The sequence below is a fragment of the Xyrauchen texanus genome, unplaced genomic scaffold (assembly GCF_025860055.1).
Source record: "Xyrauchen texanus isolate HMW12.3.18 unplaced genomic scaffold, RBS_HiC_50CHRs HiC_scaffold_642, whole genome shotgun sequence".
NCBI classification, from domain to species: Eukaryota; Metazoa; Chordata; class Actinopteri; order Cypriniformes; family Catostomidae; genus Xyrauchen; species Xyrauchen texanus.
In genome coordinates this window covers 1-20,947 of record NW_026266624.1, presented here as the reverse complement: position 1 = coordinate 20,947, position 20,947 = coordinate 1, and the positions used below count along the sequence as shown (strand labels likewise).

The following is a 20,947-nucleotide window of genomic DNA, read 5'->3' as shown; positions in this document are numbered from 1 at the left end:
AGCCTAGTGTATAACGATGGCCATATTTCCCTTGCAAGCTTTTCTTGCCAGTTGCACTGCTGTTATAACAAGGTGGAGTTTCAGGGTCAACCTACATCAAAGATTGTGTCGATCCCTGTCATGAGATTACAAGTCAAAGGTTGTTCAAAGCACAATAAACAAACTGAAATGAATTCAAACCAGGTCTGTTTAAATGAGTGAATAATGAACCGCTCAACCATGAGCACATACTATGGGAATTGGGCATTCCAAATTAGGAGAAAAAGGGGATCAAATAAAAGAATGTCAGATTTACGGTTAACAACAGCTGGAAGGTCTGATGAGCTGCAGCATTGAACTTCCTGACATGTATGGTATACTTCTGACAACTAGAGGATTTTACAATCAAATCCAATAAATATTTATTGACATATTTAGTTGTTCTGCATCTGTTATTCAGAGTTAGTGGATTACAAATTACTTTGGGCATGAGTTTAGATCTACCAATCATAGCTGCATTTGCCTGTTGCAGTCATTTGAATGATTCTGACAGATCAAATTGCAGACATTCCAGTTCTTTACATTTAAAAACGGATGTGAGGCCATGCCCAAAACATCCTCTTTTCTCCTCTCAAGTCTGATGTGATCAAATAATTACTGACATCAATATTCAGATGCTTACTTTATCTGCTGACTAAACTCTATATGAAGCCATGCGCACAACCCAGTCAGCTGGTCATGACACAAATTGAAACAGCTCACTGACCATGTTGCAAGTGCCTACAGTGGTTCATTTAATAAAACCAATTCTATAAATAACATGGTGTGTGCAGATGTCTGCACACACCAAATTATCTCAGACAGAGTCCCACAAGCTCATATATTTAAAGAATTACTGTATTGTGTCCTGTTATTCAGTGAACATGTTGTTATAGCACAATTTTGGGTCTGGATTGGAGTCAGAGCCAGTGGCGGATTTAGGCATGGGCAACATGGGCAGAGCAGTTCCCCCATACAAGCTAGAACAGCTACTGGTAAGACCAGGCCTTATGGGTTTGTTTACTGATCATGCTGTCTGTTTAATTCTTAGATTGGCTAGCCATGTCTGGGACATGGACAATGAATCTGTGGGGGTGGGGACTTCAGAGCACAGACTGTGAGCAACAACAACAGCACCACTGTGCCTCTCTCCTCATGCCCATTTATTAAAACATAAAACGGACATGTGAAGTACCACACTAATAAAATCTTTGAATTCAGATTCTGGTGTTTTAAGCAGTTCTACTACTTGAGTCAAAGTATTTTTTTGCATAGGAAGAATGATTTGAAATTGAGATTCTCCTTCAGTTTGCCTGATATTAGCATATAACAGCATTAAATGTACGCTGCTTTTATACTAAATAATCATTAATTCAATGTCACTAACATTAAGGCAATAGCAGTAAAGTGAAAGTGGATGGAGCAACAATTTTTTTGACTTGGACACCAGCCAGCCTGCTAACTAACCAGGCATTGAATTCAGCCAGTTACACACGTGATAAACAGTGAATCGCCAGTGTCCTCTGCAGCTCATCACAGTGAGTTGTTATACTTGCCAACTTTGTTAGCTTTTCCATCGCTCACTGGATGTTTTTTGTTTTTGGCTCTTTTCTGAGTAAATTCTAGAGACTGCTGTGCGTGAAATTCCCAGAGGATCAGCAGTAACAGAAATACTTAAACCAACGTCTGGCACCAACAATCATGCCACGGTCCAAATCACTGAGATCACATATTTTCCCAATTCTGATGGTTAATGTGAATATTAACTGAAGCTCCTGAGCCCGTATCTGAATGATTTTATGCATTGCACTGCTGCCACACGATTGGCTGATTAGATAATCATATGAATATGTAGGTGTACAGGTGTTCATAATAAAGTGGCCGGTGAGTGTATATTTGAATTATTCTTTTTGCATTAGTACAATATAAAAGCCAATTATTTAATTTTGCAAACTAAAATGTTTCTGATAGAATCACGCTTACTATTTTTCTCACACAGTATAAAAAGTTTTTTTATAAATTTATATATATAGTATATATATATAGCCGCCTTAGTATTTTAGAAAGGGGGGCCCTTGCAAGGGGACCATCATATTTGGGGTCTAGATCAAACACATGAAAATACATTTATGTGCCTGGAGGAATTGGTTATGTGATTATAAAAGAAATGATACATGCATTCTTGAATAGCATTAGATTTAAAAAGTTCTCTTCAGTCATGTTTGCCCTAGAATCCTATTGTAAGACATATTAATATGTTTTTAGATTTTGAATGAATTTCTAAATCTTCTATAAACATATCGTTTGATTAACTTTCTTTTATTGCTTTTAATTCCCTTTAGTGCAAACTTTTTAATGCAAGATATCTGAGTAGCTACATGTTGCTACTTTACAGTGCCTGTGATTTAACAACCAGCTTTGCTAGTCCGTTATCCTAGTATTAAATCGGAATAGAAAAGGAAAATCAAAACAACTGTTGTTTTGCCAACAACATCCATATCCGGCGTGCACTAGGGCCCGTGAGACACCAGCAGAGAGACAGTGAATGCTTTCAGACGCTGCATGTTAGGACACACCTGGCTCTTCTGATCATATCGAACTCAACTGCAAGTCTTTCTGCGAAAATGGAAATTACATGACAATTTAAATAATCCTGGTTGGGGGCATGGCAGTATCTACATCGGTACGTAGCATATGGCAAGCCATTTTGACATTTAATTCTTAAAAATCACTAGTAGCCTATCTGGCAATATGAGTAGACTAAAGTCTCGTTGACCTAAATGATTTGTTTGCTTCTTGTCTAGTAAAACTCATTGAACTTGGCTGGTAATGTTAGTGCACGCGGGATCGGTGTTGATTCGGTGCGGGTGGTGGTTCCATTATGCTCGAGCGCAATGATACATATTTCATCAATGTACTTTCCTTTATTTTCCAGTACTGTATATGAGGCAGTGTGGAATTCAATGCCGATTTCACACGAATAGACCATGTGGACGGTCATCATATGAAAACTGAAACACCGAGTATGAAGTTAATGCTGCTGCACCCGCCGATCGATCGATATAAAGCGCGTAAGAAGTAATACAAGCCGGGAGAGAGATGGAAAACAACAAGCCGAGTGATCATGTCATTATGGAGGTGACGCAGCAGTCCGCTGTGACCCCGAATGATAACGGGGTCATGATGGCGATCAACCACAGCAAAGTCCGTCCACCCTTCAGCGTACTGTGGACGACCGTCCTGTACTGCGCGGAGTTCATCTGCGCCTCTGTGCTCAGCAGCAGGTACCATAACAGCGAAGACTCGGTGTGGATGGGACTGACCATTACGTTCATGCTGGTGCCGTCGGTGCTGACACAGCTCACTCTAACATTTGTGCACCGGGACTTGGGGAGGGACCGACCCCTTGTGCTCTTAATGCATCTGCTTCAGATGGGGCCTATTATAAGGTAGGAGATTGGTGAGTGATGATAATGACACTTGATCACATTACCAAAATATTAACAAACAGCTGCAGCAGAAATAAAGCTCCAGTATGTTTCTACTATATGGGTCACTGACAAATAAGGTTGTCTTTTAAAATAAATGCATTCAATTAAATGTCATGTTAGTAGAAATGTCCATGTTTTTTATTTTTTATTATTACTTTAAAAGTGTAAATTGGTGTAACCATCAAGTAAAAGTTATTAAAATATTTTCCTTGCACCTTGAATACACATGAATTTGCACAATTTAAAGGGATAGTTCATCAAAAAATTTAAATTCGCTCATCATCTACGTGTATGAGTTTTTATTCTCCAGAACACAAACAAAGATTTTTTGAATAATATTTCAGCTCTGTTGTTCCATACAATGCAAGTGAATTGTGATCAGAACTTTGAAGGTCCAAAAAGCATATAAAGGCAGCATAAAAGTAATCCTTAAGACTCCAATGTGATGGGATTGGATGGCATGAGGTTGAATAAATGATGAGAGAATATTCATTTTTGGATGAATTATCCCTTTAATCATGAATTTTTAAAAAGTTTTATAGGTTAAAAACAAAAAGGTTGGTAGATAAATATATATATTTAAATATTGAGAACATTTCAAGGGTTACTCCAGCTGACCTGAAAAAAATGTGCCGTTTCACACAAATGTAAAAATACCTGATATTTAAAAAACAACAACAAAAAACAAACATGTTGCTTACACTACCTGACTTTGATTTGGTGGACAAAATTTGCAATAATATTATAAATATAATTCCTATTATTTGAACATTTAATAATTCAAAATAGCTTTTTAACTATTACTTTAATTAAATTAAATTAAATTAAATTAAAAACATGTTAATCATTGTAGAGGTGCATTCAAGTTATTGTTTTGCGTGAATTGCATTTTTAATGCCTTATTGAATAACATAATAGTTCCAGACAAAAAAATGAGCTTTGCGTCATATAAACCACCAGTCAAATGTTTGTACCCACTGAATTAATGTTTTCCATGATCTTAAAACATTTGATCTATGTAATTGCTTTAAATTAGTTTTGTTAATATATAAACTGTTATTTCACAGTTTTCATAACTTCACTATTATTCTAAAATATGTGTGCTTATGTACATGACAGCTTTGAGCAGCCTTGGAACAACTGTGGAAAATGTCGCCCCTCTGTCTCCACCCAAATGCCAGACAGATCTTGTAACAAGACACGTCACAACAGATTTGCAGCACAACGTTTAGTTTAGCTCTTTAATACGACATATACTTACAGTTTGAATACAAGTATGAGTCAGAGTTATTACAAAGTTTAAAATTCCAAACTGCTACAGAGCATTTTTGAAGTATCCCAATAGATATTTTGGATACTCCCAGTGCTTCTGATATCCGTGTGTTGAATTTCAAAATGTGTTCAGTCTTGTTGAGCAAACAGTGACATGTTTTCCAGGTTATTAAGGTGGAGTTTGGGGAGATTAGAAGTTGAATTAGAGTGAAAAACCAACGTTGTTTCCTTGATTTAATCTTATTGGTTGGAAGTGAAATATAAGGGTGTTTGTCATCATACAAAAAGGCTGTTTGTTACTCTTTCTGCATTCAGTAGTAACTGTAATTTTTTCTTTACTCCACAGTTTTATTCTCTCATAGTGCATCACACATGCTTCTTAACATGCATAGTGTAACAATAAGTTTGCATATGTATTTAAAATTATTATTTACAATTGTTGTATGTAAGTTATTTTAGGGAATAGAACACCCAAAAATGTAATTTACTCACCCTCATGTTGTTCCAAATCCATATGACTTTTTATTCTTCCATGGAACACAAAAGAAAATGCTAACGTTCTGCCTAACATCTTATTTTGTGTTCCCCAGAAGAAAGAAAGTCATACAGGTTTTGAACAACATGAGGATGATAACAGAATTTTCATTTTTGGATGAACTATCCCTTTAAAGAAATTGTTCACCCAAAATTAAAAATTGTCTCATCATTTACTCACCCTCATGCCATCCCATATGTGTATATCTTTTTTTTCCTTCTGCTAAACACAAAGATTTTAAGAAGAATATCTAATATTTAAGATCAATATTTGTCTTTTTTTATTTTTTACAATAAATCTCCAATTTCACTTTCACATTTTGAAAGTGAAAATGGAAATTTGTGTTAAAAAAGGACAAATATGTAACTGTTTCTCAACCAAACCTATCATATCTCCTCTGAAGACATGGATTTAACCACTGGAGTCATATTGATATCTTTTATGTGGTCTTTATGTGATTTTTGGAGCTTCGAATGTCTGGTCACCATTATTTTACATTGTATGTACCTACAGAGCTGAGTTTGTCTTCTAAAAATCTTTGTTTGTGTTCAGCAGAAGAAAGTCATGCATATCTGTGATGGCATGATGGTGAGTAAATAATGAGAACATTTTCATTTTTGGGTGAACTAACCCTTTAAGTAATTTACATGCATTTGCTTTGCAGATGCTTGCCGTGTGGTATTTAGTCTTAAGGTACCAAGAGCTTCAAATCAAGTTCAAAAGCAAAAAGTAGCAACTGTTTTTAGAATCTGTTTCTGCCATTTATTTATGGTTGAATCTGAAAAATGTTAAAGGTATGCAGTGTGCCAGCCCAACATGTAGTGTTACTCCTTTACGCTGAGGACAGTAAGAAATCTGTAGATCGTAAAAAGAAGAGGGGGTCAAAGGTCAATTATGACACAACTCTATAAATATCTGACAATGTCATATAATCGCTCCCTTTGACAGGACGTTTCTTATCTTACAAAACACAGAGCTTCCTGTTTATACCTCATTTCACTTTCTTGAAGAATGATTCTTTCTGAAGTGGCATAGTAATTCTGACATATTAAAGTGAACTTTGTATGCACTGTGGATTTATATCAAACCTAGGCTGCAAAAACAAGGGTTACATGCTCAATCCAATGTAGTAATGTCATTTTGTAATATAAATGGTTCTGATAAAAAAAAGCATTTGCCGTTGGCACATATTAAATATCAACATTAAAATAGCCACATTCATCATCTCCTTGAAATAACAGGAACTGTAGTGGCCTTGCAGAAACCAAAGACTCTCTTCAGTAGTTTTACCCTGCTCTGAATAACAACCTTTTAGCAAGCTCTGGTTTCTTTGTCCTATTCAGGCCAAATTTTCTAATATGGCAAACAGTTTTCAGATTATCAGATTAAAAGTGACCCCACTTTATAGATAACTGTAATGTTGTGGTCCAGATTATGCCTAAATGTAATTTACTCAGAATATCTTATTTGTTATGTAATATCATCTTTTATATAATTATTTTATATAATACACATACTGTAGATGAAATTTAGAATAGCAATATAAAATGTTCACATCATTTACCCTCATGCCATCCCAGATGTCTATGACTTTCTTTCTTCAGCAGAACACAGAGATTTTTAGAAGAATATTTCAGCTCTGTAGGTCTTCACAAAGCAAGTGAATGCGGACCAAAATATTGAAGCTCCAAAAAGCACATAAATGCAGCATAAAAGTAATCCATAAGACTCTAGTGGTTAAATCATATCTACAGATGCGATATGATTAGTGTGGGTGAGAAACAGATCAATATTTAAGTCCTTTTTTTTTTACTATAAATTCTACTCTGCCCAGTAGGTGGCGATATGCACGAAGAATGCAAATTGCCAAAACAAAGAAGAAAGTGAAAGTGGATATTGTTAGATTAAAGAACTTAATTCTAAATATTGATCTGTTTCTCACCTTCACTAATCATATTGCTTCTGAAGACATGGATTGAACCACTGGAGATGTATGGATTACTTTTATGTCCTTTTGGAGATTAAAAATTTTGGTCAACATTCACTTGCATTGTATGGACCTACAGAGCTGAGATATTCTTCTAAAAATCTTTGTTTGTGTTCAGCAGAAGAAAGAAAGTCATACACATCTGGGATGTCATGAGGGTGAATAAATGATGAGAGAACTTTCATTTTTGGGTGAACTATCACTAAGAATAAATGTGATCACACTTGTTGCAAACTGGATTTCCCCCTTCCGCTGAGTGTTGAAATTCATGCTCAAAGCTCTTGCTCTTCTTATTTTACAACTGAAGGTGTGTTCACATAAACAAGTCATTCATTTTCTATGAGAATTGGCCCTACCTGATGCAGTTAGATTATGAAATCAAGTAGGAATGCTTACTTGCAATTAACAGTACAGTATCATTACCAATGAATTGCTGTCAATGTGAATGCTGCATATGTTATACTATAACTTTTTTGTTATACATGTATGTTGGGAGTCACAAGTTGCTTTCACACATACAGCTTTTTCATGAAAACTAACACCATTTTGCCGATTAGAGGTTTAGTTTGAACAAGAAAATAGGCTGCTGGTAAATCAGCTCTTGCAATTTCCTTGATTGAGAATTTGCAACATTAACAGAGTTCTGCTTTGATGCTATGTGTGAACAAAACAACAAGATTAATGATTGGCTCACATACTTTAGGCCGATCACAAAGTTCTGACGATGATGATGCAGTTACTCAGAAAGGGAGGTGGATACAATGACACCCGGGACGGAGAGGTTTGGCGACCTTGGTGTGTGCACATGTTAAGTTTGTACATTTGTACAGAGATGATTTCACATCTAAAGAACTAAATTGTGCCAAAAAATGACTAAAACCGCAATTGCGAGTGGGGTGGCCAATGGGGTGGCCAGGCTTCGGTCCATGGTGGCCATGGCTACCCCGGCCACCCCCTAGCTCTGCCACTGCTGTTTACTCTAGGACTATAGCACTGACTGGAAACTTAACTGCCACTCAGTGTATTACTCCTCTAGGTTTGCTTAAAGCAGAAGCTCCTTTGTACCTGCCCAATATATCTTATTATTTACCTATGTGTAATTAAGGTAGAGAATGATTCCCATTTACAGAAGCAGTTTTTTGTCCACATTGTGGAGATGTTTGTGAGTGTTAAGCTTGTTCACTCGTGAGGAATAGTCAACTCATTTTGACTATAGGTTCAAGAAAATGCTTAATGCAAACTAAAGGTGTTCATTGCCCCCAGGTAGGATATGCATCAAGTTTTACTATTCACTATTATCAAGTTTTCACCAACGGAGTGAGGACAACACACTTCTCATATTTCAGCCAATTGTAAGCTGGGAAACTGGTTTGAAATGGTTTGATCTCTTAGATATTAGTGCCACCATGTGGAAGCTTCAATAAGTGAATGACTAATGACAGTGTGCTCCATTTACTCGAATTTGCAATTTTGCAAACCTGTATGACTTGCTTTCTTTCATGGAAAATAAAAGGAGATAATTGGCAGAATGTAAGACACACATCATCTGAAAGAGTAATTCCTAATAAGTCATATATTGGTTTTGTTTGAAACAAATCAGTTGCCACTGTCCTCAAAATCCATTGTAATCTGAAAGAGTAGTTTCAGTTTGTTTCTCAATAGGTCTGACTAACTCTTTGTATCCTTTTCCCTTTTAGGTGCATTGAAGCGCTGATTGTTTTCTGTCAGGCAGGTAGAAAGGAGGAGCCATATGTGACCATTTCAAGAAAGGTCAAGCTAAAGCATGGAAGAGGTTTTGGCCCAGCCTTAGAATGGGAGATTGGACACTCAGAGCGCAAGCTAGCCGTTCATCGCAATGCCTTCAAACGCACAGCTGTCATCCAGGCCTTCCTGGGCTCCACTCCTCAACTCACTCTACAGCTCTATGCTACCATTCAGGAAAAATATATCCTTCCCACGCGACGTGAGTTTGCTTTATTCAGATTTGGGTAGTTGATGCATAACGTGTCCATGGACTTTTTTAAATCAACAAGATTTTATTTTAACACTTGTGTGGATGCTTAAGGGAAAGTGCTTAAGCCCTATTCAGATGCGATTAGTTTTCTAAACAACATTTGTGTTTCGGTTAGTATCACCCGACGTCTGAGATTTAATTTACTGATTCGGACGGGACTAAATGCCTCGTGTTTATTACAGAGGTGGGAGTGTCTGTTTTCTAAATGTGGGTGTTCCAGATGATTGAAAACATTTCATTAATTTAGGTGATTAAAATTAGTGCATCGTTTAATCGTGATCTGTTTACGTTTAAAATGAAATATATTTTAAGTAATTATTTAATTTGTTGTTTTAGTTTTAATGAATTAATTATAAATAATAAATTACTTATTTTTAAAAAGCCTATTAAAATAAAGAAGTGGCTGCTTATAATAAACCCACTAAAATGAACAAGACCTATCTGTGATTTTTTTATAATTATAACATTACATTAATGAGGTGATGCTGACATTACAGTGGCCAATCTTAGCAGTTTATGTGATTTGGCTCTCCTTGTTGATTTTATTTTCTTAACTTTTGTCAGATGGCAAATATTCTACATCCATATTGAAAGGCGCGCAGCAGGTAGAAAGAAGATTGGCAACCTCCTCATGGAAAACTAGTCCTATCTGAATAGGGCTTTACTGTAACTGGTCACTAAAGTGTGCATTCACTATTGCCAATTATTTCTAATGGGATGTTGCAAAAGGCTCGCTGAAATGTCACCAAAATTGTGACTTGTATCTCTCAGAACAAAAATGGGCTTTTCGCAATCAGTGGCCATTTTCAAACCATTGAGATTCCCTACTTTCATTGGATAGTTTAGAAACGGCCATCCTGGTTTGAAAATGGCAACAGATTTGAAAAAACCATTACTGTGTTGCAGATACCTAGACTGAGTTTGGATTTGCATACTACCATACTACTTTTACTATTTCTGCCATAGACAGGAGTAGGATGAGCTGTATGCCATTCTGAAATCAGCCCCTGTACTTGGTAAAAGTAGCTAAATCAAACGCAAGACGTCCAATTTACATATGTAAATATATATATATATTTTTTACATATATATATATATTGAACTAATGATTAAACAATTAGTATTTAACTACTAATAATTTAGCTAACACTAATTGAACTTGTCAAACATTCAGACAGTGGGGAATTATATTCAAAGTTTATAAAGTTATATAGACAAAGTCGCTAAATTGGCAGCACTGAAGTGCAATTGTCTGGTTCCGGAAGTAAAAATCCCAGTTAAGGAATATTCAGGGTTCAAGACAAGTGAAAATCTGGGTTACAGTGAGGCACTAACAAGGGAGGTGAATGGGGCCAATCTGTAAACCAGTATTTTAAAACAAGTTTCCGTAACCAAATTTACAACTATTTTGCCATGACGATGTAATGTCAACAAACACTAAAACTATTTTAAAATGACGATTTAAATGAATGTACATCTCAAATAATAAATGACTTTTAACAGATGAATTTATGTTAGTGAGTGCTTTTTAAAAAATACAAGCTTCACATTTCAGCTTTAATCCCTCCAAATATTGGCCACATTGACTTCCATTGTAAGAGCCTCATTGTAACCTTGATTTTTGCTTGGAGGGACGAGTCTAAATAATTTTTTGTGGTAATCAACATTATGACAAAAATGCTGTCGATTGAGCATAACTTGAATTGAACCAGAAATATTATTTACATTTATTACATAGGTGAATTGATTTTTAACCATAACTTATAAACCTTTAAAGATGGACCATGAGCTCCAAAGGGTTGTTCATTGATGGTACATAATGCTTCTGTTGAAGCCATCAGTCTGCATTATTTTAACTTCATAAAAAATTATCCTGATGGAAAATGATTCACCAGTTAGAGAATAACCCCTAAACTATTTATATATTTGGAAAAATGTGAACGTTTTGCAATAAAAACACATGTAATTTTTCTATACTTGCAATATAATCAACTACTTCAAATCTGTTTTTTGTTTTGTTTTTTTCCATTTGTAATTCAATTACATCATTCACAATTTTTCACGGGATTGTAGTTCATTCCCTCATTAAAGACAATAAGTACACATTATTGTACCATTTTCATTCTTTTCTTTTCTTTTTTTTTTTTCAAATCAAAGTTTATAATGTTGTGATTCACCTCAGAGCCGGTTGGTTTGGTTTATGACTTAGAACTCTTTTTAATGAAAGAGGGATTTATGAAATCCCTATTGGAGAAATTAATGGAATAAATACTTCTGGAGCCAAGATCAAAAAAGTTATTCACCATTTTTAAACACCTTTTTGCCTTCAATAATTCATTGAATGCAATCATTCATTCAAATGAATAATTTTTTTTTTTTATAAAAGTACAAATATTCCATGTAGTCTCTCTCAATATGATGTCATAAAAGCTGTTTAAAATGCTGTTTAAAATAGTTTCAAATGCATGTCACACGACTGGACATATCAAACCCCCAAACATTCCATTTGCCAGCTACCCACTTATTTACCAGATCACAAAATGATTTTAGATTCTAACACACACTTTGTATGTTTACAGTGGCCCTGATGATCATTTCCTTGATATCAATCACTTATGGGGCATTAGTCTGCAGTGTGCTGGCCATTCAGATCAAGTATGACGACTACAAAGTGCGAATGAAACCTGCTGCCTACCTGTGCATGATCCTCTGGCGAGGGTTAGAGATCGCCACACGGATCACCACTCTGGTGCTCTTCAGCACAGCGTTCACTCACTGGGTGGTGTTGGTGGGCTTGATCAACCTATTGATCTTCTTCTTCCAGCCATGGGTGGAGTTCTGGGTCAGGAAGTCATCATTGCCTGAGAACGTAGAGAATAACTTAAGTAAGCTGGGCACCACCGTTGTGCTCTGCATGGTCACATTCCTCTACGCCTGCATCAATATTTTCTGTTGGTCGGCTGTACAGTTGGACCTGTCTGATCACGACCTTGTAGAGAAGCAGCCTCGCTGGAGACGCTTGGCCGTCTACTACACCCTGCGCTTCATGGAGAATGTCACCCTCATTGTCTTGTGGTACTACTCTAAGTCTGACTTCTACGAATATGTGTGCACGCCACTGCTGGTGGTGCAACTTATTATATGCTACAGCCTAGCTGTGATCTTCATGCTGCTCTTCCATCAGTTCTGCCATCCGTGCCGCAGACTCTTCCATTACAATGTCGAGGACTGTCTACGTTGTGCGTGCTGCTGGAAGATTAAGCAATCCCAGCCACCTACTGATCACACAGTTCCTCTTGCATCTCAGGACCATGAGCCTCCTGACCTCACTAGCCACTTAGCGGATAGAGAAACAGACATTGTGGATGATATTATGGAGGCGGCATAAATGAGGTTTGCTGTTCGGTTATTGTTGCGCTGTTAGGGGCCATGCTAGGCGTTTTTGCACATATCCTGACTCAGGAGTATTATATTTACTTTGCTAAATATGAAATAAATTCTAAATGTACTGTACTTAGTGAAGGAACAATTGATTTTATATGGTCCTAAATGCTTCAGGAGTTTTGTATTTTATGGCATTTGGAACTTTAATTAAAGATGTGTAGCACCATAATTATGATTTAGCACCATAACAATGTGATCTTATTGTTGTAGAGAGGGTAGCTCATCGTTTACTAATTGTAGAGCGCTGATCCATTTCTGTTTGTTGGCCGTTGAAGACCAAAGAATGTCCTCTGTTGAGTTATGCTGTGACGAGACACAAAGGAAGCCTTCACTAAGAAGCTGTATGGCCTGTCCAGGTGTGTGGGAAACCTGCCAATGTGTCCAGCTCAGATGAGTGATGAAACTATTTTCAGAGGAACCATGAATCGATAAGCCAAGGAGCCTTCAAAGGTTTCTTATGTTTGCCTCACATTTTTTTTTTTTTTTACCTTTACATTTTGAAAGCCTTCATTGCATTTGCCAGATTTTGCAATATTGTGCCTAAAAAGACTAACAAAGTAAAGAGTGCGCTTAAATTTTCACTGCTAAAAGAGACATCTGTTGGTTTATTTTGTATGGGAATGTTGTGCCTAAATTCTGTGCCTCTACTACTGATTTTCATTCAATTAATAAAGATGCAATGAATGTCTGACTCATGCCTGATTCAGATTTTTGCAATTAAAACACACTTTTACAAAATGCTGGGCTCATTAAATGTATTAGTTTAATCAACATGATCACAAGGGAAGTCGGCACGTTGTTTCCGAAAGTTCCGGGTTTTGGTTGGGGGTAGATTAAATAAAATAAGCATTTATCTTCACTGTTTACACCCTGTTCAGCTGAAAACAATTCTTTGTACAACTGGCTTCTGGCGACCTCTCCTGGATATAAATGGATTTCACACTTGTTTATTTGCTCTGAAACACTTAACGCTTTAGCCTCTGGAGGCAGTGTATTCAAATTCGGTCAACATATACCGAATTCGGCTTAAGAAAAATCGGCATACATTTGCCAAATTTTATGTTAGATCAGGTGGGGTTAATCTTAACAAAAACTGTCAAGAACCTGTCCGGGTCATATTTAACCTAAAAATCACAAGAACGTAATCATATATTATGTTTTAAGTAATGCTGTAATGTAAATAATCTCATCATTACTGTAAAATTATATATTAGTGGCATCAATGTAAGTATCAATGCTTGTTTCCTACATTTCAGACACTTGTAGCACTGTGGATTTCTAGAAAGTAAACTCTTGTTAAAACATTTTTCACACTCAGTTTTAATTTGTCTAGTACCAATGCTAAACATTGTATGTGCATACATCGCAGAAGATGTTTTTTTTTTTTTTCTGAAAGTCATGGAAATTCCAACCAACAACTTTGTAATTTTCACCATCTGTGTCGTGTTTAATAGAATTCCGTGGTGGAAATGATGTTGAATGACATTATTAATGTGTTTTTTTAATTAAATGACCAACTCCATTGTATTGTTCAGGCTAATTTGAAATGTAGCATTTTGTGTATAATAAATAAACACAAGTAAAAAACTTTTTGGCTAAATGACAGCTTGATTGGAAATGACACCCAATAAAAACACTGCTCTCAAGTGACATTTACCTTGAATTTAATAGAAATCTCATATTTCATCTCAAGTATGATTTTCATTGACACTTTTGTGTGGTGGAGGTAATTTCTGAAAGATGATTATGTTTTGTTAATTTTTGGGGGGGATTATCATAGTTTTAACATGTAATACATTGTACTTTCATCGTTTAATGGATGGGTGTTAATGTTCCGAAATACTCATAAATATTTGGGTCTTTATAGACCCGGTGCTTATATCTATCACAAATGGATCTACAAAATTCCTAGATAATGTAATCTTTTACAAATATTTTCAAGACAATTAGAAAATAATAGAATCAAATATATTTTAATGTTCTATTTTTCATAAATCAACTAGATGATGCAACAAGGACCAATCCGGAACAAGATTCATTACCTTTACACACAATTTCGTGAAATGCAACTGGCTGTCAAACACATATTGAGCTACAGATAAGATACACAAATAATTTCTCAAGCACTATTTAGTCTAAAAAGACACACAACTCACATAATTTCAATAGTCCACCCAAATGACAATTATCTTATCATACTCTTCATTTGATGGACTTGCTATAGTTTACTTTCATGTTGTTTCTTCATCAAACAGAAAAGTCATGTATAAATCAAGTCAATCACAGAAACAACAGCGCCACCTTGAGTAACAAAGCAATATGTATGTGTTCACTCATGGAACACTGATCATTTAACATTAATGCACAGAAAATCAATGTGATACAGTATTTATTTTATGAGTATATAACTCATTCCTCTTGTAATAAAGAAATATATATTCCGTGATGGTAAACTTATAGAGATATGGATAATACAAATATAATTTATAGAAGTGCAAAAAAAAGCGGCATTTTTTTGTGAAAAACTTTATAAGATGAATACTAAAGAGGTGTGGGCACAGCTCCAAAAAATGGATGAGGTACGAATGAGGTCCCGGGTCACTAAAGACCCAAAGTATGTATTTAATGGTTGGTATTGAAAGTCTGGATCTGGGATAATAAAATCTATTTGAAAGATACAAAAATAAATGAAGATATGGGAAAACGTTTGTAAGTCAATTTTAATAAGACCTTCCTATATGACAAAAAGGAAAGTAATCTGTTCGTTTAAATAAAAGCTGAAGAAGCATCATGCATCATGATAGCCTACAGTATTTGTTGTACCTACTACTTTTATGCTTATTTGAATAATAAATAAATAAAAAAAATTGTTTTAATGGATTTTTTATTATATATATATATATATATATATATATATATATATATATATATATATATATATATATATATATATATATTTTTTTTTTTTTTTTTTTTACTGTGATACAGCACTACAGAAATGAGAATCAATATGGGAACAACAACAAAAAAAAAGCCTCAAAATTAAAACTGTTGTTGGAGAGTTGACGTTTCATAATGGCCAAAACGTTGTTTCCCATCAAGCTTGTCTCTAGCTTGTACAGCCATAGATACTAACCCGGCATTAATAGTAATCATTCCTTCTCGGGAGTTTCCATTAAGCATTTATATATTCACGCCTTATTTCCTGGTTAATTGTTACAGTAGTGAGGCGGAGGCAGAAACAGGACAGATGTATATAAGCGTGCTCAGATGTGCAGAGCCTGCAGTCTGGTGCAACGCACTAGAGAGTGAAGATGAGCAACTGGATAATCAATCACGGACCGAGTGCCTTCATCGTGGTAAGAAAATGACGGTCCTCATACTTGTTTGGCTTGCTTTTCCCCATTTGTGTTCATTAATTGATCCGACACTCTTTTTAGGTGGTGTGGATGGGCATCAACATCTTTCTGTTTGTCCGCTTCTACATGTTCTATGATTTGGGACCCCAATTTGAGTACACTCGTGAACTTTTAGGGGTACGGTGTGACAAATTAAACTTCATTAAACATATTATTTGGCCATACAAACTTGTGAGATATTGAAAGTGAATGTAATACTTCCAGGCTGCATTGCCATGGGCCAGGGCTCCAGCTGCTGTCCTCAACTTCAACTGCATGCTTATTCTGCTGCCAGTGTGTCGCAACCTGCTGTCTCTTCTTCGAGGCTCATTCATGGTGAGTTATTGACAGATTAGAAGGTGTGGGATTTTTTTTTAGAATGCAAGACCTTTTAAGAGTGTTTGTTCATCTTTCAGTGCTGTGGAAGAACAATGAGGAAACAGCTGGACAAAAATATGACTTTTCACAAGTTGGTTGCTTACATGATTGCCCTAATGACAGGTAAACATAATGTGATGTGCTTTAGTAACTAAGAGGGAATTGTTTCTGATATTCCAATGTAGGTGATGCTTTCATCGAATTACCATCTTACCTGGGAAGGGCAAAGGTGTACATTTGGATGAAAATTGGTTGTACTTGCTTGTTTGTACTTGTTTTGAATCTACGCACCTGGTGACAGGCTCACATGTGCATTAACTATTCAGAGCATTCACACTAAAAAACATATTTGTGCAGTGATGCAATAGGATACATTATCATAATATATACAGTATATATATATATTTGAGGCTTAGGCAGAATATTTCACCCTGATATCCCTTACATTGCAGGTAGTGTTAAACTACCTGCAATGTTCATCTGGCCATTTCATGTTTTGATTTTGTAAGAAGCTGACTGTAATATTTAACACTTTTGTGTCCAGCTTGATATGCTAATTATGAAATCTGGAAGCTTCTTTTACGTGTCCATGTGCAAAAAACAGACCTGTAAGTAAAACATTTCAGAGCTCAGAGAAAATAATAAAAAGAAATGCAGATGAACAGCTAAAGCACATTTCTGGTGTTTTCAGGTTCTGCATAACAGCTTTATGGGTTAGAGCAGGGGTGTTAGGGGTCTACGGACAAATTTCAGTGAGAAATAAAAAAGATTTTACAATATGTATTTTTAGTGATGTTAAAGTTAACATTAAGATATAAATTATTAGGTTTAATGCAATCATAACACATTTACTCAGTATATATATATATATATATCCTGTTTTAGTGGCATACCCAAAATTAAAGGCTTATAACTTGACAATAAAAAAACAAAAAATAAACTAAATAAAAAAACATGGAGGGTCAAGTGTTTTGTATAATTTTAAAGAAAACGTTTCAAGAGTTTAATGATATAGACTATGATAAATTCTGAGACTCTCAGAATAAGAAACTGCAGAAAAAAAAAAAAAAACTTGATCCAAAAATTTACTTTTCTCTTATTTTTTTATTTGACGTTATATACCTCAGGGTGTAAATAAGGTGACTTGGTTGCTTAGGAGACCTGGCTGGAGTTTCTCAGCAAGCTCTGGATTCAATCTTGTGACTCCAGGGGTGGTAGTCAGTGTCTTTACCCGCTGAGCCCCTCCTCCCCCCACACACACATTTGGCAAGAATAAAGGGTTAAAAAAACTATATAGAGTATTTGAATGACCATTTTGAAGTTGTTCTCAAATATCTTAAAATGGAATTTTAATAATATAGAGAAATCTGAGATCACAAAGTTCTAATTCGAGATAACGTTTTATTGCAATTCTAACAACCAACTATAATTGTTACCTCATGAAATCCTTCTTTATTGCAGCGGTTCATACTATTGCTCATTTGCTTAATGTGGAGTGGTACAGCAACAGTTTAGATGGGCGATATGGACCTCTTGCAGAAGAGCTCTCCAGCCTTCCGGACTCATTAAATACCACTTACTTGAATCCTGTTCGATCCAATTCTACAGTGAGTCACTGAATGTCCTCTTTAATTGCATTTAACATATTTTGATTATTTGAGCTGTAAACTGTATACTATATTATTGATGTGATGCATCTGCTAGTACCTGCTATAATATACTTGTTTCCCCATATTCCAGACTCCAACCATCTTCGTTTTCACCACCATTGCGGGTCTCACAGGAGTCATCATAACTCTTGCCCTCATCCTTATTATCACTTCCTCAATGGAAGTCATCCGCCGAAGCTACTTTGAAGTCTTTTGGTACACACACCACCTCTTCATCGTTTTCTTCGCGGGTTTAGTTTTCCATGGTGCAGGGTAAGGTCTTTTTATGGTTGTGTCCAATTTTAAAACTTGTTTAGAGTAGATTGTTTAGAGTAAATGAAAGATACTCTTTGCTTTATATCAAGGCGCATTGTGCGAAGTCAGCTAGAGTCAGATCCACCTCACAACAATTCCTTATGCGAAGATCAACCAGAGAACTGGGGGGAAATTCCAGAATGTCCAATTCCCCAGTTTGCTGGAGGGTTTCCTCAGGTAAGAGTTGAGAACTCATTTTTAAATGAATGAACTTATCTCAGGTTTGCTTTGCATAGTTATTGATTGCATATGCTTAATTCTCTGTTGTAGACCTGGATGTGGGTGATCGGACCAATGATAATTTACCTTTGTGAACGACTGCTACGTTTCGTTCGCTACATGCAGCCAGTCAGTTATAAAAAGGTATATTGTTGTGAACATTTTTTACTTGGTTGATGTCATGTAGAGCATATATTTCATAATTTAGTTTTCAATTTAAAAATATAATTCCATGTTTCCATTAATTGCATATTTTTATATATTTAAAACTTTAATCTCAAAATTATTTTTGCAGTTGTAATTTCTGTGTAAATGCATTTATGCCATATCTCAACAGCATTAATCAGTGTAAAGATGCTTAACCCTCCTGTTGTCTTAGGGTAATTTTTGACCCGGGACAGGGAAAGAATCCATTATAAATACCACAGTTGTTTGTACTGGAACCAAACGTTGTGACTTTGTCAAGACCATCAAAACAAACAACATTTTAAAAAAGTAATATATTTTGTTTATAATTGTTTAAGAGAAATAATTTTAAAACAAATTGTCAGTTATGACCCGTTTGGGATGAACCAGTTGTAGCCTTTCACCTTAAGACTTTCAAGATGTTCTGCAGCTTTAAATAGTTTTTTGCTCATCTTTGGATTAAATTTGACCCAAAAATAATTAACATTTTCTCACATTTAGCCAATAGCCCAATACTCTCTAGCTCCCCTACCTATTCCACTGGGTACTGCATCTTTTCCACAAATTGCAAACGTTTCTCTCAATCATGCACATGTCCATACACACAAACAGATTTTTTTTTTGTGTTTTCTTTTTTTACAGTTTTGAACAGGTAATATGTTATTAAATAAGTTTAATAACATGATTTTATATGACAGTGAACAATGGGGCTAAATGCTCCCCAATGGTAAAGACCTGTTGGATGTTATTTCTCCTAAAACACTAGATGGCGGGTAAAAAAAAAACATTGGGATACATTCCTAAACAGTTTTAACACTGCAACAAATTGTTTGACATTAGTGGAAGGAATCAGTTTGTTGCAATGAACATGCATAGTAGGCCCATTTGTGAAAATAAAAAAATTTACTTTGCTCATTTTCTACAGACATATTACACCAGAAATTGTTGTAATATAGTGACTATGCTAAAACTGATTTGTAAAAAGTAACACGAGACATCCTTTGGCAATGTTTTTGTTTTTATTATTTAAAAGATTCTTTAAAAATGGTTCCTCCATTAATATTCAATATCTGAAATTTTTAACCCAATCATTATACACTTTGGGACCACAGAGAGTCATTAAGGGTGGGCTTTAGTGGTACACTAATCACAAATGTATGCATTTTGAATGGTTTTAAATGCAGGTCAAAATTATCCAAAGGATAAAAGGAAGGTGCATTTTCTTAACACAATAAGAGGGTTAAGATTACTGTACATAGATCAGTGTTCTAAACAGCTAAACAATTAAACTGTAATGACAAACTTAACCCTTGCATTCTAGATTGTAATCCGCCCATCTAAAGTGTTGGAACTACAGTTGGTGAAGCCTGGTTTTAAGATGGAAGTGGGCCAGTATATCTTCCTCAATTGTCCAGCCATCTCCCAACTGGAGTGGCACCCATTCACCATGACATCAGCCCCTGAGGAGGACTTCTTTAGTGTGCACATTCGCTCAGCTGGAGACTGGACTGAGAAGCTCATCAAGATGGTCGAAAACCTGCCGGAGGGTGGGCAAGGACTTAAGTATGTACTCTTTTGCATTCTGCTGATTGTACATTCATCCCACTTAATACAATTTCTCTATGCACACAGGCTGCGTCTGAATTTGCATACAGTCAGAGTATATTCTTCTTTGATTCATTTCTTTGATGTGCTTTTTTGATGACCGTTAAAAAATACATTCTTTAGGTATGTAGATGAGTAGTATGAATACATTCCCAGACATAATACATACACGAATGTGGGCATTGTCCTGCAACTTGAATGTATTACGCAGTAACAAGAACCAGTTTACTCTAACAAATACAATTTAACCACAATTAACAACTTTCTTGGTATATAGTACTTGCAGTTAAAAAGAGCTGTCCGGTTATGCTCTTTGATTATGATATCATCTCATCACCCCTGGCATCATAGAGTTGTAAAGTGTCCAATGGTTGCCAATTCAGAATCTTGGTGGTGGTAGTAGGTCATCCGGGTATCATTCTACTCATCTGACATA

General features: G+C 35.7%; 2 protein-coding genes across 2 annotated transcripts; both read left to right on the top strand.

Annotated features, from left to right (window-relative positions):
- Positions 1-2,564: 2,564 nt before the first annotated feature.
- On the top strand, positions 2,565-14,309 carry LOC127642475 (endoplasmic reticulum membrane adapter protein XK-like). The gene is made up of 4 exons (XM_052125095.1): positions 2,565-2,701; positions 2,954-3,467; positions 9,001-9,266; positions 11,897-14,309. Exons 2-4 carry the CDS (start codon positions 3,118-3,120, stop codon positions 12,703-12,705), a joined length of 1,425 nt encoding a protein of 474 aa, XP_051981055.1. The 5' UTR covers positions 2,565-2,701; positions 2,954-3,117; the 3' UTR covers positions 12,706-14,309.
- A 1,648-nt stretch (positions 14,310-15,957) lies between these two features.
- On the top strand, positions 15,958-20,941 carry LOC127642476 (cytochrome b-245 heavy chain-like). The gene is made up of 9 exons (XM_052125096.1): positions 15,958-16,120; positions 16,202-16,297; positions 16,385-16,495; positions 16,576-16,660; positions 17,999-18,144; positions 18,278-18,459; positions 18,552-18,678; positions 18,772-18,864; positions 20,228-20,941. Exons 1-9 carry the CDS (start codon positions 16,076-16,078, stop codon positions 20,606-20,608), a joined length of 1,266 nt encoding a protein of 421 aa, XP_051981056.1. The 5' UTR covers positions 15,958-16,075; the 3' UTR covers positions 20,609-20,941.
- Positions 20,942-20,947: the final 6 nt, after the last annotated feature.